We start from the raw sequence: 25,286 nt of genomic DNA, 5'->3' as shown, positions 1-25,286 counted from the left end.
ACAATTACTCTATTAATCAATTTGGTGCCCCACTTGGAAGTTGGGATTCACAATTGGTCGCTGGGACCATCTGTCACGTTGTATTTCGCACTTTAATTGTAGTACGGGAGTCAGGACTCAGGACTACAAATTAAAGTTGATTCCGAGCATAAATAGTACCACCCAAAAATAAACTAAAATTAAAAAATGAGATATTCTTTTCTACGATTCTACAAAAGAAAAGATAAAGAAATACTTTAGGAATATCTCATAATCAGAAATCTGGAACGTAAGAAAGGAATAATATCTTAATCGCATCACATAAAGGGTACCTTATTTAAATTACTCTTTTCGGGCAATGATTTTACAATTACTTCACTAACCCATGAGGAGACGAATAGGGATAAAACCGTAAAACAACTTGTGCCACTCCGAAAATGTGGATTTCTCTTTTGGCAGTACACCTCTGAAAGTTCCTAAAGCAACTATAAAAGGGACTCTCAGGACGGCATGAAAAATCATTTCAGACAGATCTGCTTCTTCCACTTCCACCTCGCTTTTTTAGATCTTGTTGGAAACCATTCGATTCTGCCTGAAAGATCCTTTAAATCTTGGTCTATAAACTTGGGTTTTATGGAAAAGTTTGGATTTTTCAGGTAGAATTGCACATTAGGACTGTAATTCGCCGAATTCTCGGCGAGGTTTACCGACAAACAAGATCGGTGCGTCCGTTGTTGTGTTTATACGCATGAGCTGGTTCGTTAATCTGGGGATTTCTTCGAATTCGAATCACTTTATAACTTGTCTTCTGATTTTTATTCTCCATTATTCACCTCAATTACCTGCTGCCCCATTTAATCGTCTTGATTGTCGAAGATCGTTTCAATATGGAGTCCAGAGACCAAAGTAAACGTCAATTGGAGAGAGGTTTGTGGAAATAACTCTTTTTCTTTTTTTTGGTCGCTGTTTTAATATGCTCAATCGAGAACTTGATCAAGGAAAATCTAGCTCTTAGCGATTTATCATGTTCTCATTTCGATGAAATTTCGCATGAATTTCTTTTTCAACCTAATGTTGGATTTTATAAAGAATCGCCTCTCAGTTTTCGTGTGTGTATCTCAAAATATCGATATTAGCATTCACTTGTTCACCCCAACGTATGTTACAATTATGAGTTTCTTCTTAATCCGATGCCTCTGGAATTAGCAGTTACTTTTGACTTGCTCTTTCCATGGGTGTATTGAGTATATTAACCTCTTGTAAATGTTCAGCATTTTTTTTAATGTCTCTCTGCTTAATAATCTGAGTTCAACTGTTTCGTTTCTTATAGCTTCTTGTTACTCAAACGCTGGCAGCGGTGAGTCCCGCTCTCCTTCTGTAATTGTTATAGGAGGTGGGTTTGCTGGCATTGCAGCTGCTCGTGCTCTTCATGATGCCTCCTTTCAGGTAGAACAAAAACCTGCACCCTGTTCTCCTGTTGAGGTGTGATTTACACATTTAATTTGTAATTCTTCTGTGTTCATTCGTCAACATGATCCAACTTTCTTGCAGGTTGTCCTTCTGGAATCAAGGGACCGAATTGGTGGTCGGGTTTGCACTGACTACTCTTTTGGTTTTCCTGTCGACATGGGTGCATCATGGTATTTTTCTATTACTTATATATATATTTTTATCTATTGGCAATATCATTTTTTTTAATATGTTGAAACCTATAAGTTCTGAGAAGTAAAAAATGCATTTTTTCGAACTTGTTCCAGGCTCCATGGTGTTTGCAAAGAGAATCCCTTGGCACCTATCATTGGAAGACTGGGGTTACCCCTCTACCGTACCAGTGGTGATAATTCTGTGCTGTATGACCATGATTTAGAAAGGTAAGAATTGATCCTGTTTGTTGTCAATATTTTATGTTTTATGATTTTTCTGCTAGATTTGAATGTAGTAGGGTTGGAACAATTCTTTCGCTATGATGGTGCATCTCAACCTGATCAATTATCTTAGCCATCAGTTTATAAAATTTGTTTTCTCCTGTTGCAAATTTTATCAAATATCTTAGCCATCAGTTCTAATCCAATTTTTAGATGGTTAGGATCTACCATCAGGTATTCTTGTGGCTTTACATCTTTAACTGCTCTGTTTCTGGTCTACCTAGATTCTACTAGCTTGTGCTATCCTGTGTATGGTAGATCAGGGAAGATATGCTGCGTAAGACTATACAATGACAGACATGGACGGAATAAATGGTTTCTCATGTTTTTAGCCTGTAGTTTTTTCTGTTCCTTGTTTCTGCTTTAAACTTCTTTCGGTTTTGTTTGCAGCTATGCACTCTTTGATACGGAAGGTAATCAAGTCCCACAAGATTTAGTGACCAAGGTTGGCCAAACATTCGAAAGTATCTTGAGTGAGGCAAGTCTTTTCCATTTCATCAATTGCCAATCTCCTTTTTATTTAATGTGCATGCCAGCAAACATACTTCTGTTCCTTAATATGTGTTCTGAGGTTTTTTTTTTTTTTTTTTTCAATCAATTTATTGGATTTTGTGTGATCTCAACCATTAGTTATTGGGTGGTATTCTTGTATTATTTGATTTCAGCTTCCATTGTGAAAGGCACCGTGGAAGCACAGGGCTCACTCATTTGTGCGACCTGATATAGTGCTTCACAGGAGCAAACCCTCTCATATGGAACTGTTTAGTTTTATTGTGGTTACCTTAATGTCTATTTTCTAAGTTGCTGCCAATTTGATGACTGTAGACGGATAAAGTTAGACAGGAGCACATCAAAGATATGTCTATACTCCGTGCGCTTGAAATTGTTTTTGAAAGGAGGCCAGATCTCAGGTTTGTTGATTTGAAATTCATATGTTTATCCCTTGTCTACTAAATTGTTATATCATAATATTCAAGTGTTCAAAGTTTTTAACTGCAAGATTGGTTGCAGGCTAGAAGGACTTTCCTATAAAGTACTACAGTGGTACTTATGTAGAATGGAAGGTTGGTTTGCTGCTGATGCAGATACTATCTCACTTAAATGTTGGGATGAGGTTAGTCATTTTGTTTGACAAGATCTTGCAAATTATTTACTTTGAAAAAGGAAAGAATCTTGTATTCTTGAAACTTCATGGAGTCAATTAAAGTAATATAGTTCAGTGAATGTTGCTAACAGTAATTTCTGCAGCAGGTTTTAGTTTACATAATCTTTGATTCAGTGTGAGAGTGGACAATAAATATGTATTTTTTTATTTCCAATATTTTGAGACGGCTACTAAGTGGATAGAGAAAGAATTCTTATCTTTTTGATTACTGCAAGTTACCCCTGGATCCATGCTTATGATTGAATTTGACTTGTCCTGCGCATCTTGTGGTCTTTTTTTGTTTCCAGATATTTGAGATTGTTTAGAATCTAATGGACATATTGCATGATCTGCACAACATAATAAATTGAGGAATGTTAAGGCCATTTTGCGAATGAATGTCACTTAAATGAGCAAAACAGTAGGCTACTCTGCATTTCTGAGTAGATTTCATGTAGTAACTCTTATCTGTTAGCATCTGTTGAATTAAGTAATCCTTATATGTTAATAGATCTGAAATTTGCTTAGATTTATTATATCTTGTTTCCCAACCTTATGTGGTCATGTACTTAAGGCTTTCAAGATTGTGTGCCTGGATCATTGTACTGGTGAGGTCCATTAGTTTGAAGTGATCATTGGAATTTAACATTCTGTGCTTGCATGCCTGCGTGCCGACGTTGTAGATGTTTTTATAATGAGTGGAAACCTGCATTTCATATTGACTATCGTCTCTCTCTGTTTTCTCTCCCAATCTTTCAGGAAGAACTTCTGCCTGGCGGTCATGGGCTTATGGTCCGTGGTTATCGCCCTGTTATAAATACTCTTGCCAAAGGACTGCACATATGCTTAAACCATAGGTATATATTTGTAAGTTCAATTGATTACTTGTTTTATAGCCCATTTGATGTAGTTAGAATAATCTTACCCTATGCTTTCAGGGTCACAAAAATTGCCCGTCGCTACAATGGGGTGAAAGTAACAGTGGAGGATGGAAGATCATTTGTAGCAGATGCAGCTGTCATCACTGTTCCTCTTGGTGTTCTGAAAGCCAAAAGCATCAAGTTTGAGCCAAAACTACCAGATTGGAAAGAAGATGCCATCGCAGAGCTTGGTATCGGGATAGAGAACAAGATAGCTTTGCACTTTGAAAAAGTTTTCTGGCCAAATGTAGAGTTCCTGGGTGTGGTTGCTCCAACTTCTTATGAATGCAGCTACTTCCTAAACCTCCACAAAGCAACCGGACATCCTGTACTTGTTTATATGCCTGCAGGTCAACTTGCCCAAGACATCGAGAAGATGTCAGATGAGGCTGCTGCTAATTTTGCTTTTATGCAACTTAAGAAGATCCTTCCTGATGCTTCTGATCCGGTAAACTATTTGAATCTACCCTCCACAATTTGAATCTTCTCTGTCGACTATGCCAAATGAATTTCATGATCTAGAACGCCTGTCCTCTGCACCTACCATACATTCGCCTTTAGGATTGATTCTGTTCCGATATTTAAGAGGTTATCAAGTGACATGCAACATCTGCCACTTGTTTTCTGTTGTTTTTATTCTGTTTTATCATTCCCAAGTCCCGATTCCTGATAGACTTTCTTCCTAAGGTTTTTGCATAAGAAACAAGGCATTTTGAAAGGGTTTTTCATATGCCTACCCTGACCTTCCCTCCTCGATGATAGAAATGATTATGCCTCTAGGATTATTTCAGTCCATGGAGGAGGGCTACTCCAACGAAGAGAGAGTTGGTTGTGCTTCCTTCTCTTCCTGGGAAGTAGTAAGGAGTCTGTTTCTAAATGACCCACGGCGGTTAGTTCATAAGAAAATAATTGTTGGTTACGGTTTGGGGTTTGGGGACTTGGGTGATAAACTCCCGGGCGGGAATGCGGAAGGACGAGTGCTTGGGTATGGTTTTTGGGCTTGGTTGTGTATCTGCTCATTGATTGGGTAAATCAGATGTTAGAAAGAGTACTAGGGATCCAACAGCTATTAGCTTGAATGTGAAATGGAATAACAACTAGAGGGAGTTCCACATTAAGGGCTATTACTAATGTGATGCCTTCCTTGAGGGATAGGGATAAGAAGCCCGGGGCACATGTAAACCCCGAGGTCTGGTTGGTGGTGTGTCAACTGATTTAATCACACATGCTTAGAGCATTCTACTGGTGAGTGAGTGAGAAAAACCATATTGGGTATTGATGTGTTTTCCTAGTTTACAAAAAGTACAATAAACAGGGTGGTTATTCTATCCAAAAAAAAGAAAAGAAAGGGTCTTTGGTTCATGTTGTGAGCTGTAAAGCGCAGCTGGTTTTTTGAATGGTTATGTAAAATGGGAAACAGGAATACACAATGGGATGAGGGTTTAGATTATTATTATTGAAGTTATTTTAGAGACTCTTGTGCTGATGATGACAATGGTCATTCAGATCATTACTCCATTTGTCTTCTTCTCACATGTAGAAAATCATACGTGATGTATTTTACTTGTTAACCCTTTTCCCATCCTTCTCTTCTGTTGTGGGGCTTGGTTGGTCCTCACTTTAAAATGTTGGGGCCATCTTCACGACCGATGAGGAGCAAGCTACAGGTACTACTCGCAGGCTTCCACTTCCCTCTAAGAACCGTAGCCAGCTTTCTCAGTTTGTACATTCATCTATTTGCAGTAGTTAGTGTACTAGTGTAATCCTTGACTGATAATTCTAAATCCAATTTGTTTTCTCTTTGCAGATTCAGTACCTTGTTTCTCACTGGGGTTCAGATATCAACTCACATGGCTCCTACAGCTATGATTTAGTTGGAAGACCACACAGCTTGTATGAGAGGCTGAGGATTCCAGTAGACAATCTATTCTTTGCTGGGGAGGCCACAAGTATGAACTATCCAGGGTCTGTGCATGGAGCTTACTCCACTGGACTAATGGCTGCTGAGGATTGTAGAATGCGTGTCCTGGAACGATATGGGGAGTTAGATCTGTTCAACCCAGCTATGGGCGAGGAAGATGTCTTGGTGCCCTTACTAATCTCTCGCCTATAATCTTCGTCAAGCTTCTTACCCCCAATCTATGTTTGCCAACACATACCTGCCATTGGATTGGGTGTCTGGGGAGCGTGGGAAAATAGCTCGTTTTCCTTGGATTTCCAAGCATTGGAGAATGTGTGTCCTTCTGTGTGTAACAATTGCTTATTTACCACTTTAATGTAGACATGTATTTAGATATTCTATGTAGACATGTATTCAGATATTGTAAGTCTTGTTTTGTCTAAAAATATCGTTGAGATAGACTGGGCACGATAACGGTATTATTAAACTTCCTTAGTTTTTCTTATTATGTGTGTATTGCGCTCTTTTTATACTTATAGACTCACGAATCATAACGATTTAAATGTCGTAATACTAACAGTTCTGTTTTTTTTTGGGTATCAATTCTTAATTATTATAATTTTTATTATTTTAAATTGTTTGATATTTATTTAATTTTATTTTTATTTAAAATAATAGAAAAACCTCGAATAACTTTTTTTACTTATAAGTTTTATATGTAAGATGAGGGTAAAATAGTCAATACATATTCTTTTATAATAACCATAACTTTTTCTTTCTTTTTTCACTTGTTTATTATCATTTTTTAACAACTTTTTGTCTTGGCACCAAATTTATTTTTAATAAAATTCACCAAACTATTTTTTATTCTTGACCAATAATGAGTTCTTGAACTTGTCATATTATTAAAAATTTTTTTTTTGGCACAAGTGTTTTTGTAATGTTGAAAATGTAATGCTGTTTGGAAGGATCAAACCTAAAACCTCTCCACTGAAAAGTATGAATCTTTATCAGTCAATCAATCTTGCATTGGCTTATACTTATCATATTATCATACTATGATATTGTGAATTCAAATGGAGATTGCTACATTTAGTTTTTTACTAATATTCCTATGAATTCAAACAAATATATTTTTATATTTTTTTGTATTAATTAGATTTTTACATTTCTCCTTATTTTATTTTTTCAATAAATCATTAATTGCTTGATGCATTATTGGAAATCATTTGACTTCAGAATTCGGATTTCGTTATCAAGAAGCCGAGAACTCCATAACAATGTAGACACGAGGGTTGTTCATCTTCCATTCTAGAACTTCGACCACCACTTCTGTTTCTGCTTTGAATTCTATCTTGTGAGTTAGGTCGTAGATATAAAACTCTTTCCTCTTCTCATCTTCAGAAGAGGCTTTCTGCCAGCGTTCTCAAGTGTGGAGGAGGGAAAGTCTGGCTCGATCGTAATGAAGTTAACGAAATATCTATGACCAACTCTAGGTTCATCTTTCTTCCTTTTGCCTCTGTATATCACGCCTTCGTTTTTTTTGCTTTTTGTTGGTTACCTGCTAGGCGATTTTGGTTCGGTTTCTCGAGCAGATTTTATCTTCAATTTTTCAGTGGGTCTTAACGTCTTGCTGAAGGCTGTTCTCAAAGTCGCAACATGCTTCAGAGAGAGAGACCAGATTCTTTTAATGGTAACAAGGAGTGCTGCTGCTGCTTGACTGCTTCTCCTGATGAAGAATGGTTGAGCCTTGTAAGCAATGTTAAGAGAATGTAGTCTACCCTAACTGGCTTTTTCTTGATACTTATCCACAAAAACTGAAAGATTTTATCCTTTTCTGATTAGAGAAGCGACTTTGTATATCTTACATCATCTCCACAACTATGTAGATCATCTCAGTTTTGGATATGAATATACCCACTTTGATTCATTCTTCGTTGATAAAGCATATTCATTCAGTGAGAGAAAGAATCATGCATATCTGGTAACTTTCAAAAAATTAGGCAATTTCAATTTCCTGCTAAGAGTTTCCCTGATAAACTAAGTGACATGTTCGTGTTCTTGTGTTCTAATATTCTAATTTAGAAATGCATGATTTCTAACTATCATGATTTATGCATTCCTTTTTTAATCCAAGTTTTCTCAGTTTGGGTATTACCAGGAGCAGTCGTCAAATTTCTTTCAAATGAAAACTGAGCGCCCTTAAATGGTTGCAAGGAAAATTAAAGGAAAGTTAAATGAAAGTTATCCAAAGAAATATAATTAGGTCATTGAGTTCAGTGTTTATATTATTTTGTTTTGCATACAAATATTTTGAATTTTGAAAGTGTAAAATAAAAATTATAGTTAGAAATATCATACTAGATATAAATATGGTAAAAAATTTGAAGATTTTCAAATTTTTCTGACCCCTCCTATTTTTTTTTTAAATACGTTAATATAAGAGCAAATTTTTATTGCTTCCCTATACTTAGCCTCTATTTACTAAATTTTCCCTATTCAAATTTTCATATCGCATACTTAGCCTTTTAACAGACTTCACACAGACAATCTCAAAAATTGTTAGTGCAACTTGGAAAGTTGATGGATTAGGTTATTATAAGTAAATACGATTGATGCATTGGATTGAATTAGTTGCTTAAGTTTGTGGATTAAAATTCAAAAAAAAAATCATTTTAATGCCAGAGGATCAAATACCTTACTAGTGACATCACTTTCACCAAAACTTACTAACAACCATATGTTCAAAAAGCTTAGGATGAACTGGTTAACAACTGTACTCAGTTGGAAGTTGGAACATATAACTGGGTTTTAATAATTTAATGTTTAATCAGTGATATTTAATTTTGACCAATAAATGTGTCTCAATAATTTCATGCTTGATGTATTGTATTTTGTAAATTATTGTTATGCTCTTTGGTTAATCAAATAAAATAACAAAGCAGATTCACTTTTATAATCAGGGTAACCAAACACTATTTCAAACAGATTCACTTTCAGAATCAGGGTAACCAAATGCTGATTTTGACAGATTCACTTGCCAAAATCAGGGTAACCAAACATGATTTTTTTTTAGGAATATGATTTTACAGAACCTAATTCCACGGACTCATGATTCCCTAGAAACATGATTCTAAACTATGTGCTGGCTTGAATCCAAAATCCATTTTGCATTCTCTTGAATTTGAATTCACACAAAAAATCTACTGAACACTTGTTTTTTGAATGCCCATATGCTAAGGCTATTTGGTTTGGCTCCCACTTCTCTCAAGTACTCAACCCGGTTCGGACTTTCATTTTTGCTGGCTCTCTGGTGTCATCTCGGAAGAGATAGGGACTTGCTTCGGTCACTTATCGGCCTCTTTTTGCTTGGTCTATCTAGCTTGCTCGAACCAACTTTATATTTAATGGAGTTGACTTACATCCTCTGGGGTAATTTCAGGCTCATTCGGCATACTCCGAATTCTCGGGAGCTCTGCCCGACTCCAATATCCATCCCTCCATCTTGGTTGATCTCCCCCTGCCGAGGGTAAGGTTAACTCGGATGCAACTTTTCCGGCTGCTACTCATGGTGGTATTGGTCTTATTGGAAGGACTAGTACGAGACATCATTTTTGCAATTTCGGACGAGATGCTTATGTCTACTAGTTTGATTGGTGAGCTTGATGCGATCAAGGAAGAACTTCTGAGTGCTTTGGACGCTGGTTTTCATAGAATCTCTATTGAATCGGATTGTCTTGTGGCCATTCAAGCGCTTAATGATGGTTTACTTGTTCCTCTGGTTGCGGCTTGTGTGGTGGCTGATATCTTGGCTCTTGCTGCTCCACCCCTCATGGTCTTGTTTTCCTATATCCCGCGCTCTACTAATATAGTTGCGGACTCTTTGGCCTTGCGTGGTCACTCTCTTGGTTCTAGGTGCTTTTGGCCTGTGAGCTCCCCTTGGCTTCAAGCCGTGCTTGTGCTTGAGCCAGGCTTTTGTTTCCCCCTTCTTATTCTAAAGAATGAACCTATTTCCACCAAAAAAAAGAATTCACACAAAAAATACCCCCAATCAGTTAAAAATTTGTTTTTCCTTCATAATTTAGGCTCTTTTTTGTAACAATTTTCGTTCTTTATTATGAGATTTTTATAATTGTTTTAAATTGTTTGGCAACTATTATCATTCTTATTTTTATTTAAAATAATAAAAAAACTTTCAAAATCCATATGGAGTATGCCATTATGGTGAGAATTCCTCATTTATGCGAGGTGTACTTGAATTTTTAAAGCTAAATGGGGGTATAACAGTAAAAACATATTTTTTATAAAACCACCTCACAAACCTAACGCGAGCTCTCAATTCCTGCACATATTCTTCTCAACGTTAACGGGGGTTCTCAAACCCTCTTTCTCTGTCTCAAAGCTCTCAATTCCTGCAATAATTATTCTCAACTCTAACGCAAGCTCTCAGTTCGTGCAAAAATTCTTCTCGACTCTGAAGGTGGATTGCATTGATGAATTTCTTTTTCTGGGTTCTCTCTATTTTCTTGTTTGGGAGTTCTTTTTGAACGATCTGTATCAAAGATTTTTCTTTTGACGTCGCTGCCCGTGGATGCTTCCTCCTTGTTGGAGAATTTGTTGGGCAGTTTTAGATTTTTGGTGGCATGATATCTATCTGAGCTTACCGTCTTTTCTTTTGATTTTGTTTGGTCATGGTGATATAGGCTTGATTTATGTCGTTCACGTTTTGGATAATCTCTTCTTTGGGTCCTCATGTTGATCTTATTTTGAAACTGTTTGGGTAATGAACAGATCCAGTTTACCTGAAGCTTCACAGCCCAAAAGCTCATCAGCAATTCCAAGGGTTAGCAGACTAAGCTGGGCCGCTGCTAAATCGGACACTGATTCACCTTCTTCCCGGCAAAACCCTCGACCTTCGATCTACCATTCCCCAAGAACAGCTGACGCAAAGCCTTCGCCCAGAATCGTTCCCAAGACCAACCGAGTCAAAGGCTTCCCCCTGCAAAAGCCTCGAGTTTCAGTACCGTTCCTAAGGTAAGTGAAAGAAAGGACAGATTTATTTTCATCAGAGTCATTGTTTTAACTTCCTAACAATTTAGGTGCCTGCTGAATGCTGATTAACAATTCTGAGAATTCCCAAAATTGTTGGTATTGTTTGTGTGGAAAAAAGTCTTTAAATTTGTATTCCTGATCCTGGTGAAATCTTGTACCTCACGAGCAGAGCCATTGATTTACCCAAAAAAAAAAAAAAAAAAAAAAAAAAAAAAAAGAAGAAGGAGCAGAGCCATTGCACAACTACTAAAAAAAATATTACAGTAACAGGGCGGAATCGGGTTTTCATATTTGCGCGGGTATAAGTTTAACCCGGTCTTCATTGGGGGTGTAATCTCAACCGATCATTTAGCATCTTTCTTTCTAGCAGCGAGATGTGTGAGTAAAAGGATTTTATTTTAATAAATACCCTCAGGACGGCAAAGGAAGGGGGCTTTCTGTTAGTTTTCTTCGATCGACTCCGCTGGTGTTCGATTCAGGCATAAGCGCTTTCTCTCTCTCTCTCTCTCTCTCTCTCTCTCCTCTTCCTCCTTTTTCGACCTCATTTCCCTCATTTCGTTTCCTTGTGGTATACGATTGATCTATTTAACCCACAGTTATTTTACTGCTTCAGGAGCTTAGACGGATCGATCATGGCTTCGAGGACTGCAATTTGCAGGGGAATTCTCAGAATAAACTCAAACTTTGGACTTCGATCTACGTCTTCATGGTGGAGAGAGTCGATTTCATCCGATACAGTTTCAGATAATGCTACTGTTGGAGTTGTAAGTTTCTCCATAAGAAGCTCCTTGTATTTATCTTTTGACTGAATTGAATTATTTTCGTTTTCTTTATCGATCTGTTTGAGATGGTTATTCGTGGTTCTAATGAGAACGCCTTTCAAATTGAAAATTGTTTGTTTATGTTGTGATAGTCGATAGCTAAATGCCGAGCTGTTGCCGGTCAACGAGGTTTGGTTACATCTAGGAGCGACCTCAGAAGTGGACTTAGGGAGTTATCAGGTACTATTCATATTTTTCTCCTCACGTTATTGAGCTTATCACTTTTGTCCACTTCATTTCTATCGTATTATTGAAATCAAGAAAAATAAGTATCTCTCATTAGTTTATTTACTGCTGAATATTTGAACCAGTGGTTGTCCAACTGCCTATCGATTGGGGGCAGATAAACCATTGTTTCCTTTGTTTCACCTGAAGTGACTTTGAGGAGGCAAAAGGAGTTATCGTGTCTATGCCGTACTTAAGAGATTACCATCTAACTACTGTTGCTAATTTGGTACTAAATTTCTCAATTTATGGTTGAAATTTGCATATTTGAGATTAATCACAACATGTTTCACGCGTTCTATATGGTGAAGTAAACAAATAAGATTATTCATGTTGGTCCGTTTATTTATTTTTTAATTTATTATTAATTTGTTGAAGTCTTAACATATTGGGAAGCTCTGCCTGGGGTGGAGAAATATTTGTAACAAATAATTTCTAGTCTGGTTGGAAATTGGGAACTGTTGAATGACATGTCTTACCTGGGAAGATCTTTAGAATATGCTGATGTGTTTTTAGCATGCATTCCTAAACTTGAAAGGATCCCCCCCCCCCCTTTTTCTTTTCTTTTTTCTCTTAATTTTTCTGATGTTTCTAATTTCCTTGAAGTGAATCTTTATTATCATTATCCTGATCAGCAAAAGTAAATTTGAAGAAAGATAACCTTGTTAACAGAAGGAGGAAAGGGGTATTATGGATATATATTTTCCCTGTTAATTGCATTAGTTCATATCTCATTTCATAAGAATTCTCCAAGAGCAATAAAGTGATATGGAGTAAGTCAAGTAACTGTAATCATAGTAGAAACTGAGAACAAATAGCTTTTGCTTCTCTCAAGTAACCCTTGAGCCAAAATAAATAATGCAACAACAATATAAACTTGAACAGAAAATTTATTAACTTATAAACAAAGTCATCCATAAAGTTTTAGATGAAGCATACAATGATAAACTACTCTAAGAGCTTAGTCTTTTTTTATTATGTCAGTTTCTTCTGATTGGGACATGGACGAGGAAGAAGAACATTTTATTTTTTAATCTTTTCAGTCACCTGTGTAACTGAGGAATTGTTGTTTTTCTTCCTTGAAAGACTGATACATTGTAACTCAAACCTCATTGAGTGATCTCCATAAGCTAGATTTGATGACCTCTAATAGGATAATGATTCTCAGCTGCCCATTTACCCATGCCTCTGTCACATGCCTTCCTACTTAGACCCTTCTGCTGGGTAATATTGAAGCCATTATTGCTATCTTGAGAAGAACGATCAATCTCATTAACAGATGACCAGAATGAGAAATTGGAATGCAAACCTCTCGAAAGAAATATGTACTATGCCTTCTCTCAGAAGTCGTTGTCATCCTTTCATCTTCACTAGAAGAAGAATTAGAACAGCCTCTTAGCAAAAATTGCTGGGGCAAGGCTGTTAAAATCAAAACAGCTTCTTAGCAAAGATTGCCGAGATAAGGCTTCCTAAGAAAATTGTCCCACCCAGACTCTGTCTGTGCGGAGCCCTCAGCACTGGGTTCCCCCCACTTTTGTGTGTGGTGTGTGTGTGTTTTGATAGCTGATAAGACACTGGCAGAGATCCATTGGAGAGTTGCAAATTATAAGTAGAAATTGTGACAGCAGCCTGGCCCATACCAGATTCCGATCTTTATGTTGGTCTTATTTACTCAAAGCCTCAAACTGTGATATCAAATTCAGAGGAGAAAGTTTTGTTTGTCATCTCTATCCCAGTCAAAATTTTCTCTAGTGTTCATACCTCCAGATTTTCTTCTCCAGGTTTGCCAGTCCTGCAACAAAAATGCTTGGATACTAGAATTGATCACTTGCAACAGAAGCAGGTTTTCTTCCCTGATTCTTTTAAACCTTTGCAGGATAGGGCCATTTGGGGGTCTGAGTTGAAGGTGAGAAGCAGGAGAAAGAAGAACAAGAGGGCAAATTGGTGAAGAAATATTGTAAACTATTTTGTCCAAATCTAAAGGCACGAATGTTTTTGTTAACATTTTAAAACTTAAAGGGGTGCATTTGAATTTTGCAATACTGAGGTACTCTTTGTATTTCAATACACCTCTTCCGATGCGCATGAAAAAAAAAAAAAAAAAAGAAGAAGAACAAATGATAGAAAAAAAACACAAAAAGAAATAAGTTTTTCTCATGCCCTTTTCAATGGACTCTCTTGTCCTGTAGTCCAATTGTCATTTACTTCTGTGGGAATCTTCTGCCATGAAGCTAGTTACCATATACAATTTATTAGATGGATGCCTTCAATTTTCTTCCCATGGTATTGCATGCACCAAAGCTATTTTCTTCTTTAGATTGCAGGATGACTCCTGCAATGGGCATTGGCAGTTTCCGCTCATTCAGTGAAGGTTTAAGTCACCTGCCTGCCATTGCTGACCAAGACATTGAGTATGTCTTTAAGGATCTAATGGCTGCAAGTTGGGATGAGCTCCCAGATGCCTTAATTCATGATGCCAAGAATGCGTTGTCCAAAAATACAGAGGACAAGGACGGGCAGGAGATCCTTGCAAATGTCTTTCGTGCAGCTGAGGCTGTAGAACAATTTGGTGGTGTCCTTGTATCTTTGAGGATGGAGATTGATGATGCTGTTGGATTGTCAGGCGAGGTATGGGATTAGTTGCTGGATCTTGGATCTGATTGTCTCTTAACTTCTCCTTTTCTCTCTGAGGTTACTTTAAAATTTTGATTTTTTGTTTTTTTCCCCCTTCAGAATGTGCGTCCCTTGCCAGATGAGCTTTCAAATGCGCTTCATGCAGCCCACAAACGTTACACAACATATTTGGATGCATTTGGTCCTGATGAAACTTATCTACGGAAGAAAGTTGAGACTGAACTGGGGACAAGGATGATACACCTAAAGATGAGGTGCAGTGGGCTTGGTTCTGAATGGGGAAAGGTAGAGTTCTTTCAAATGTTTCCTTCACAGTTTTACATTCATGGCAATTTTTAAAGTTTGCATGCTAATAGGTACCACCTATCAAGAGTTTATGAATGCTTGATAATTCTTACATTGTTTTTTTCTTTTTTATTTAAACTAGTAAATATGCACGTGAGCTTTTTGCTTCTATTCTATTAGATTGAAGGTTATAGAATATAGATTTTTAATAGTAATGCACGATTTGACTTGAATAAATTTTAGCTCTATTTATGCTTTTCTGTTTACACAAATATAAATTAGAAGAAGAAAAGCTTCAAAATGTTAGAAGAGAAAGCTAATACGAGAGTTATATGTTCTGCCATCTAAATGATTATTGAACCCCAGAAATTCTTGTTTAGTGGAGAATACGAAGATAATCATGATTTAATTAAAATGAGTTGCTTTTTTTGGTGTTTGTCCAACGGGTTCAAAGTGGGGCTGCAGTTAGTTTAGAGACGTGAGTTTCTTGGTAGAAGATGTCACTTAAGTTACACCAAAAACTATGGCAATCCAATTACCTAGGTGTATGGTTCCAAAATTGAACAATACAACAAACGGTCGGAATTTCATTTCTTTAAGGTTAAACTGAACATAGTATATTGAAAGTAACATACTTTTGAGAATCCCCTTTCTACCTAAAATAAAAAAGAAGAGTTATGTATCTCCAATCAGTTATGCCTAGACACTAATCCTACACTTGACATTTGCTGTCCCTTCAAAGCTTATTCAATTGTCAGAATAGAGAAAGTTATCGTCAACAACCAATGAAAGCCCCTCAAAAATAATTGAAATAGTTATAATTCCATAATTTGAGAGTGTTGCTTTGTGCTCTCTTTGTTCTCCTCTTTCTCCTTTTAGAAGTCCCTTTTTATCAACTATTGGTAAGTGCCCACATTGTTCTACTTCTTGGCTATTGCTTGCACATCACACCTGCAGCAAAAAATAATGCCAATTATTATTCTCTCAATTAGAGTTAAAAATGTACTTTCTTTGATGGCTACGTTGAGAATGATACCTTCAAAAGAGGAGAAACACAATACACTTATCAAAAGCCAGTAGGATCAAAACACTTTAGAAGTTAGCTTGCCTATCAAACTCTTCACCAGTTGAGTAGTCTTCTTGAGTGAGAAGCGAAGAGAGAAGCGAATTGTATCCAGGTTGACTATGATACGACCCGTTTGTTTAGTCAACTAAATTTCAACGTTAGTAGATCAATTATAGTATGAGTAGTGAGCAATGAGATCAACAGCCTTTGGTAGAGCATAAGTCTAGGGAATCACAATCAATACTTGTCCTTTCAAAGATACCATAGTTTGAGTTCCAACTTTAATTGTTTCTCAACAAACTAAGAAACCATCTTCCGGGTAAGGACTAAGAAAAGCATCTGTGTGAGACATAATTAAGCTCTAAGTAGCAGCTACTTACTACTCACTATGTTAGACCTCATAGGTTGTAGACATCCAAAAGATGAAATCCATAGAACCTTCAATATAGAAATTCTTGCTTTAGTGTTTGCCCATGTGGTTAAACAATATATAATAGGGAAAGCAAGGACTTTCCCAAAAATTGATCACCTTGTCGGTTCTTGGAGGTGTGATTAATATCAAAAGAAGTAGAATAATAGCAGCAAACAAGAGCAAAATATGGTGACCAGCCTAAAGGGGGAAGTCCATACATAGGGCCATAGCTATAAGAAGAGAGTCCTAGTATATCCCTAAATTTTGAGTTGGAAGAGCAGTGTCTTTGTTTTTATTTATGCCATGCAATCGTGAAATTTGTATACAAGCTAGAGAACACGTTGAAAACTTTTGAGTTGGGAGAGTGCATAGAAGACATGTCTGTGACTTCTTCTCCTTCCATATTCCTCCCTTTTTTACTCTATGATTTTCTTCCTCCCTTCCAAGTCCTATTGTAGCAATTTGAAGCCTGAAGTTGCTAAAAACCCAATAACAAAGTAACAAAAGCCTACAAAGTTTGTTGTTGTTTTCCCCCATCTCTCGGGGGGTTTTGTGTGTGTCAAATTACAAAATCATGCAAATCTGCAGCAGAAGTTGGAGCTGGGGACAAATAAATTAAATCTAAAGAAGAAATGATTGAATCAATTAGTGAAAAGACACATGATAAAATGACACCCTTCACTATTTGAATATATAGAAAAGCCAAATTGAAAAAAAAAAAAAAAAATCTTTTTCTATTTTCTATTTCTGTTTATCCCACTTCCCTCATCTCTTAGATGATTCATAAACTATCACTCGATTGAAGCTCAAGTAAATTCAACCTTTCTAACCTGTAAAATCAGATACATGGACCAATCTCCAGCTCAATTGTAACAATAACCTAACAGGTGTCATAGGAAACAGGAGTAACGTATAGCAATAAGAAACAAAATAAACAATTACAGAGCGTATCTGAAATCCCCATTTTCTCCACATTACAACGCGGAAAGTAGCCACTGCTACTATACATGAGATTCACAGCAAATCATAAAAATAGTACAAGGATTTACCTCCTCGATGCTCTATAAGGACCTTTAGTTTCCAAATGGATGCAAGAAACTGAGTTGTCTTAGCTGCGAGCTGGATACGATAAACACAGGAAGAAATAGAAAAGAGGGTGTTGGGAGGAACAGAAGAGGGAGGGGTATCAGTACACAACACGATAGGCAACAAGGGATGTTTTCATCAGGCTCTGTTAAATGGTTTGGCTGTTGCAATTAGAGGGGCTCTACCTCTAAATGTGATAGGATTTAGAATGAAGACATGTCCTTTTTCCAAGTTGTGTTTCCAGATTGCATGGATATGCTTGCCGTTACTGTTGGAATTGACTTAAAATTTGAAAAATAAGAAACATGAGGAACAAAAAAGCATCGGCAGCCTATTTCATCTAGTTGTAGTTTTGAAGAACTGTCTCTTAGTGCTATGCTTGAGTTGCAACATTGCAACTACATGGTTTAGTTTTCAAAATGTGGAAACAGTTACTCTGTGAAGTAAAGGCTAAGGCTACATACATTTGCCCCTTCCAACCCTTGAATGATAGGATCCTCATGCACTGGAACGCTCCTTTAATATGGCACACTGGCACACAAAACCATGGGTTGGATTCACGGGAAGTGAGGGAGTCACTGCATCTGGTGGCATCAATGCATGCATAAATGCAATTATGAAAATTTCGTCCAAACCAGTAGGAAGCAAGTAAGAGGATCCAGTAAGAGAACCTAAATTGCAGATTTCAACAGCAACACGTTTGCCTAGTTTAGTTGCCACCCCATTTTTGTCAACTACCCAAAAGGGCTCACTCTAACCACTCAGTAATAACATGGGAACATGCCATCAAGCCCAATGACACTTTTAAGAACCATGACCGGGCTTGGCATAGGTGGACCCGAAATGCAGCAAAACTACCTAATGGAGCAAAACTACCTAATACAGAGGGGGACGCATCTAGGAACATACATTATATAAATAATTAAATCGGACCTACCTATTATGAGTTTACCTTTGATCTTTTGCATTCACCTTCCACTGTGTATGTTTCCTCTGTACCAGTTTGCCAGTTTTCCCATATGCAAAGTTAGTGCAATTGAAACCTTCTAACACGTTGTTTACTATGGGAACAATTGCTTGTTCGCATAGGTTCTCTTGCTGAGCCAAAGGACCAGAAACCTACAGCTATAAATGTAAAAATTGACCGTTAGTTCTGCACAGTTGAAGTATTACATATAAGGTTTTTCCTGTTACTTATTTGAGCATATTATCTTATCAAATTTTCAATACTTAAAAACAGGAACATGAAACTCTTACATTTTTGTCTCGCATGAACACCACAGAGCATCAAAGAAAACCAGCAAAAAATATTTGCTCATATCTTGATTAGCAGTGTAGGGCTTTGGGTTCAACATTTGAATCCAGAGCAAATGACAATTAAATGTCAATGATGAGAGGAGAAAAAGGGCAATAAGGTTCAAACCTAAAATACTGAAGAAATACCTTATCGAAGGTAAAAACCTTGTTGACCAGCTTCCCGGCAAATTTTTGAGTCACTGCGACTTCTCTCCGGCATTTGTTACAAGTAATAACTTCAGTTGCACTGTTCTGCAACTCTTCTTTGCTAGAAGGTCTGGGGAGAATAATAGAGACTCGACAAATTGATAAGGTACAAACGATTCACAGAAAGGCAAAGGAAGAAAAAGCCATAAAATCCATGGAGTGGAATCTTAATACTTGCAACGAAGGATAATCTGGGCATTTATAGCAAATCAAAAAATGAGCAACAAAGGCCAACTAATATCGGTTTCCTACCTATGAGATATAAGGTAAAATAACCAGATGAATTAATAACAATCTTTTGAGTTCAACTCATAACCGACTTGATAATTTCCTATTGCAGATACACAAACACCATATACTGTTCTCCTAGAATTAGATTTTCTGGTTCTTTCTTCTATGTACTTCTGCCCTTTCGAATTGAAGAGTTGCACTAAATTTCTTCAAGGAAAATATTTCGGCATAGATGCAAGATTAAGACCATATGAATAGTCACTCGAACAAAGCAAATGGTACAATCTGCAAAGGAAATAAAATAGGAAGAAAGAAGAGAGAAGATTGAAAGTACCAAAGCTAATTGTAGTGGCATGGAATTCGTAAGTCGAACTGGAAATTAAGGGTGAGAAAGTACCATACTGTAACGAGTAATAGTCTTCGATACACTGAAACTCCTGTTGCTGGTTAATGGATTTTTGGTGGTTTGAATGCAGACCAGGTTTTTTGGAATTGTGAAATTCAAGAGCTTCAATTCATAGGGTTTGCTTGAAGGCACCATGTTCCTCTCTATGGCTTTCCCTTGTTAGGATAGGATCGTATGAGAGTTCTCTTTGCTTCAGATCCTCCATTTTCAACAAAAGAAATTTGGTTTACAATTGATTCTTCTAATTAGCTCCATTACAGGCAGCCCAAATATGTGAATGAAGTACCAAATCCTTGTTGATAGAGCCTGTAATGTGTGAAATGATTTCGATGGTTAAAATGAAAGTAGGTTCCTAACACAGTGAAGCATGATTTGGGGAAGCGTCTGGTGGTTTTCTCCCTTTTCAAACCAAATGATATTCTGCTCGGGATATTAAGGGTTGCTTGCTTTGGAAAGGGTGCGTCCAATTTAGAGTTTGCATACCTCTTGGTAGAGGTTATGGTCCGCGTTGTTGTGAAAAGGTAGGTTGTTTTCATGGGAGGGTATTTTGGTCCTCTTAAAGATTTGTCATTATTATTGTATTTTGATTTTTATATAGTAATACGATAATATAATGAACAGGTACATATATATTCAATGGGGTATTTTGGTCAACCAAAATATATACCACAATTGTTTCAAGTTTTCCTTTTATATAGTAGTATGATTGGCTGTATTTATAGAGTTAGTTGTTTTTCCTAATGTTCTATCTTGAATTATGTTTGTAAATAGCTGGTGTATAAACTGTGTTCGTATTTTTGTGTCTCAAAAGTCTATATTCTTTTTCATGCAAATAAAATAGGTCCTGGACTATAATGAAAGTTTTGTTTTTTACAAATGGTTTCTTTAGGGAAATTAAGTGCTTGATAGTTACGAAAGGAACCAATATGTAACTTTGATGTGGATCATGAACCTGCAGAAAACAAAAGTAAGCAACTGCACTCTGTGGAAAGGAAACACCATTAAGGAAGAAGTTAGACTGGGAAACCCTGGACTCACCTAGGCTGTAGTTAGGTCCGTAATTGGAACGTTGCTGTCAACAACATGTATGAATTTCAAAATTATTGAAACATCCACAGATTATTATCTACCATCAAAACAAATTCCAGAAAATGCTCAATAATGTCAAATTTCAATGAAGTCCTAGAGCTACAACAATCAGAAGTAGCAGAACTACTATAAAACAGAACCAGTGTAAGTTCAAAATTAATATGTGAAATTCTAAGCAATGTCGAACAATATGTTGAAGGATATTGAAGAAAGCAATGACACTGTAGGCAAGGGATGGTGAGTGTGAGTGGCAGTGGGAGAGTGACTGTGGATGTGAGTATGTTTAGAAAAGAGGAACATGAGTGTGAACGACTGTGTGACTCATGGTCTGGAGATCAGCAGAGGGATCACAGAGGGACAGATAATAAGGAGAGGTGAACTATTAATTGGTCTAGAGAGGTAAGTTAAGCCTAATTGTGGGACAGAATTGGTTGAGTAATTAGGAAATCTTTTAGAAGAAAAGAGAAAGAAGAGAAAGAAGAGAAATAAGGGAAGGATGGGGGGTGCCCGGAGGCATAGTTGTGGATGAGGGAGGGAGAAGAAAAATCATCAGAAGAGGAATGTGGAAGGCAGGGTATAGGATAGTGTACCTGAATCTCAAAGGCTCAATGATAGTAGAGACACTTCGTTGTGATGGAGGATGAGAGTGAAACTCATTGCAGCTGTACACGGTAGAGCCATTGCTTGAAGTGGTACACCGCTGCTGCAATCATTGGAAAAGAAATTCACGGGTTTACCTGGTGCTTGCCACTTGCCAGCAGCCAGCCTTGGACACTCAAGAATGGCAGCAGAGAAAGGAAGGGGAAAGGGGGGCTGGGGATTGGCATCAGCCTTCAGGATTAGGATGACAGTTTGGGTATCGGGAGTTAAGATAATACTCATAATGGAGTCAAGAGGAGAGATTAGTCTTAAAATGTGCAAAACTATTATTCCTTATTAGATGTATTTAATTCAAATATCATATGATGAGTTACCAAGGGCATGAATTTACCTTACCAAAAATAGTATACATCAGATGGTACAGGTTTTTGATGTCTACACGTGGATACATGTTTTTATTAACCATGGTTTGGCCTGCTCGATGTGAGTGCCATCTTTTAGAGATACCTAAGGCCTTACTGCTACAGGAAGTTGGCTAATTTGGGTGTGGCCATGTAGGGTTATCATAGAACAATTTTGGGGTGGGATGGTGATGGAGGGAAAAGAAAAAAAAGCTACTTTTTTTTTTGGGGGGGGTGGGGGGGGGGGGGGGGAAGCTGTGTGGGACCTGGTGGACATAAAAGATGGAGCTAACGATGAGAGTGGAGCTGAGAGGGGAAATTTTGAAATCCATTCACTTTTCGAGTAGGATTACATTCATTGAAAACCCAAAGATCCTTTTTCAAACTTGAGACACTGATTTCCACCCCCCTCCCCTAGAAGAAAAGGAAAAAGGGGCCCAAAAACCAGACCCAACAAGGCATTTAGAGCTGGCCAAATACCCTAGAGGTATTTTGGTCATTTTTCAGGGCCCCCAATATGGGTTTTATTTTACTCCCCACAATCCTAGGGTCATGGATCTATCTTTATTTTTTTTGTTTGTGTCAGTAGTTTAAGAGTTAATAGTTTATTAAAGTTAGTGTTGAGTTGTTAGGATAGGGTTCCTTAATTTTTGGAAACCTTATCTTAAAGTAGATATATTTTGGTTAAGTCCAAGTTTGGTTTAAAGTTGTTTGTTGAGTAACAACTAAGTGTTTGTAAGAGATTCCAATCTTTTATTTTTTTTGGTAGAAAGAGAGATTCCAATCTAAGGGCTAGAATCTCGTTGTAATTTGTTTCCTTTTTTAAAGTGTTGATGAGATCGAGTTTGAGTTGTAATTGCATCTCATCTGTAAGGAGATCCCAATTTGAGTCTGAGTCTTTAATTTTAGGCTATAGATAGCCTCCTTCTGCATTGCAATTTTCAGACTTCATGATTATTAAATTGATTGAGTTTGATGAGAGACTTGATATAGTCATGGGATCCCTGGGAGGGTGACCTACGGCTGGGTTTGAGCTTTGTTTTTGCAATTCTCAAGTTCTACTTTCAGCAATCAAGCACCATTCACGGCCTTCCTTTTTCAACATACAAGTAAGTTACAGCCCCTATTCCAAACCTTAGAAGCCATTCCCCATCTTCTTCTTCCCACGTTTTCAGATCTCACCCCAACTAGGACTTCCTCATTTCATCCCCAAACCCCTTTACCCTCTATGGTTGCCCAGCCTGCTGACAGATTTAATCTCAGTTTCATCATCACAGCCTTAGTTTTGGAATTAAAAACCTACAGAAACAGCAGCCTATCCCCCTTTGAAACCTCAGGAAACCCTAGTTTACCCTAAAACCCTAATGTAGTGCTGGCTCATTAGCTAAAAGATCCTCAAAATCTAACCCTAAATTTCGGGGTTACATCAGGCACACAAGATGTACTATTATCAAGCATTGGGCACCTCAGGTGTAATTTACCCTGAAAGCAATCGTTAAGTATTTCCAAATCAAATGATTTTGTTCACTAAAGTTTGTGTAGGATTACAATAACCTAATACAAATTAAATAACCTAACTTTGGATTGCTAAACCAAATGATTCTCTTGCTCTCTTCAAGCTTTGTGACAAAACTAACTTTAAAACTGACCAAATACTAGTGTTAGAGGACTCCAAATGATATAAACCACTGGTTAACAGTATGAAATTAAATAGTTAGCTAAAATGATATGACCAAATTAACTTTGCTTAAACAGCATGTAGGACCCACACAAACTTATCCATGTATGTAATCCTGTGTGCAGAATTAGTATCCCAAATGTGGATTTATACGAGAGGCACATGATGTCAAGAAACCCAAAAATTAAAAGCCCAAGCTATCGAACCCATCCATGAGCAAAATAGAAGTCTTTTTCCTCCAATCATAAGTGCATTACTTTTGATCTCCCTCCCCATTTTGGTGAGGCAATGGCATTTTCTACAGTTCCTTATAATTTTCTGTTGGTTAGAAGTTTCCCAACTCTTGTCATTTTTATCTGCTGCTCTTTATATGAAGTCAGCCAACATTTGTGGTCCTGTACTAAAATTCTTTGGGTTTTGATCTCAGGTGACAGTTCTTGGAACCTCTGGACTTTCTGGCTCCTATGTCGAGCAAAGAGCCCCATAGCTTTCGAAAGATTTTATTTTACCGTAGGATTTTCTTGCGTGTGAAATGTTTACACACATGCATGTTGTCTCAGAAGCAACCTAATCCTGATGCTTTTGTGTGAAATGTGAATAATGAAGTATCTTTCAGTTTTCTTCCGTTCATGGAATATTGTTGTTGTATGGGGAAGCTTGTACTTTCATACCGAGTTTGGTTGGTTTTTTGTGTCGAAGGAATCATGCTACAGAGTGGTTTAGCAAGATAGTAGGCACCGTCTTGAGAAGTGCGTGGGATGCATCCTCGTGTCTCATGAGTTATGGCAAGAGATGGTTGTTTTACAGAGAATTATAATAATGAATCACAGGGGCACTATCAAATAGTCTTGATCTTCCCAACTTCCGACCAACATAAATTGCATAATGGAGCAGGGTTTTTTTTTTTGATGAAGTATCCCTTGAAAAATAGGCCCTTCACTTGTATCTTGAATGATAAATTCCTAGTCGGATCTAACTATATCTCTAATCCATGATCGAATTCTCATGATCAAAACTCAACTGGACAGGAAAAATTATGACAGTTGGTTTTTTGAATGATTATGTCTTACCCTCATACTAGCCTATTGGTTTTTTGGATGATTCTTTTATCCTCGTATTGGCCTATTAAGTATTTATACAATTTAATTTTGAATTTCGTATGAAAATTTGATTCACAGTCTGTCACTTATACAACTACAGTAAGATAAAGAGTTGATCAGATGTAAACTAAACCAAGACTGTTAGTTGTTTTTTTTTCTTTTTTTCCTTCTTATTTTGATTTCGATGTGTAAATGCACTATCCCGACCCAACTCTTGATTGATCTCCAGAGAAGCTTATTTGAAAACACTGTTTTTTTTTTCCGTTCTTATTTTGATTTTGATGTGTAAATGCACTTATCCCAAACTCTCGATTGATCCCCGGAGAAGACCCATATGAAAACTCTGCTGCCTCTACTTGAAAATTTACACGGCGGATTTTTCGCCACCTTGTTTGGACAATTTCATTAGCATTTCTTTTCTGGTAAATTTGACCATATCATTTAGAGCGATAGGTTTGATGGGAGGTGAGGCTCCACGCATCATTGATGATGACACGTTCCTTGACTTGGGAGTTGGGGAGTTGGGGTCAGTGTTTAGGTTTTCCGTTTTTTTTTCTTCTTCTTCTTGACATTGAAATCAACCAATTATTTGTTAATCATTCTTCTTCATTGAAAACCAGTTGGTTATTTTGCTTGTAAGTTTTAACTGTTAATCTATTGTAAGCTCTGACATGTGGTATCCATTTATGATAATGTTGACATGGACTTCGAATTAATGGTAAGAAGACTCTATTCCTACTGTAAGTTCTGACTTGTAGTATCCATTTGCGATGAAGTTGACATGAATTTCGAATTAATGGTAAGAATTAAGAAGACTCTATTCCTCTTA

The 25,286-nt window shown here is 37.2% G+C and overlaps 2 protein-coding genes across 4 annotated transcripts; both read left to right on the top strand.

Annotated features, from left to right (window-relative positions):
* The first annotated feature begins 485 nt into the window (after positions 1-485).
* LOC149025946 (polyamine oxidase 2-like) lies at positions 486-6,414 on the top strand. 2 transcript variants are annotated; one of them, XM_089146171.1, is made up of 10 exons: positions 486-906; positions 1,310-1,425; positions 1,531-1,619; positions 1,737-1,850; positions 2,295-2,382; positions 2,730-2,815; positions 2,916-3,018; positions 3,808-3,905; positions 3,987-4,416; positions 5,776-6,414. In XM_089146171.1, exons 1-10 carry the CDS (start codon positions 867-869, stop codon positions 6,079-6,081), a joined length of 1,470 nt encoding a protein of 489 aa, XP_089002297.1. In that variant the 5' UTR covers positions 486-866; the 3' UTR covers positions 6,082-6,414. The 2 variants fall into 2 exon arrangements, 1 of the variants encoding a protein (XP_089002297.1); XR_016171798.1 differs by having other exon boundaries at positions 487-906; positions 3,987-5,635; positions 5,776-5,859.
* A 3,802-nt stretch (positions 6,415-10,216) lies between these two features.
* On the top strand, positions 10,217-24,218 carry SDH5 (succinate dehydrogenase 5). 2 transcript variants are annotated; one of them, XM_089146169.1, is made up of 7 exons: positions 10,217-10,348; positions 10,660-10,902; positions 11,534-11,684; positions 11,834-11,921; positions 14,284-14,594; positions 14,700-14,885; positions 23,785-24,218. In XM_089146169.1, exons 3-7 carry the CDS (start codon positions 11,553-11,555, stop codon positions 23,842-23,844), a joined length of 777 nt encoding a protein of 258 aa, XP_089002295.1. In that variant the 5' UTR covers positions 10,217-10,348; positions 10,660-10,902; positions 11,534-11,552; the 3' UTR covers positions 23,845-24,218. The 2 variants fall into 2 exon arrangements, with proteins under 2 accessions (XP_089002295.1, XP_089002296.1); XM_089146170.1 differs by lacking the exons at positions 10,217-10,348; positions 10,660-10,902 and adding an exon at positions 11,312-11,399.
* Positions 24,219-25,286: the final 1,068 nt, after the last annotated feature.

Source organism: Hakea prostrata, chromosome 2 (genome assembly GCF_041222555.1).
Source record: "Hakea prostrata isolate BN-2017 chromosome 2, UWA_Hpros_2, whole genome shotgun sequence".
NCBI lineage: Eukaryota > Viridiplantae > Streptophyta > Magnoliopsida > Proteales > Proteaceae > Hakea > Hakea prostrata.
Note: the sequence above shows the minus strand (reverse complement) of the source record. Positions and strands in the feature narration are given on the sequence as shown.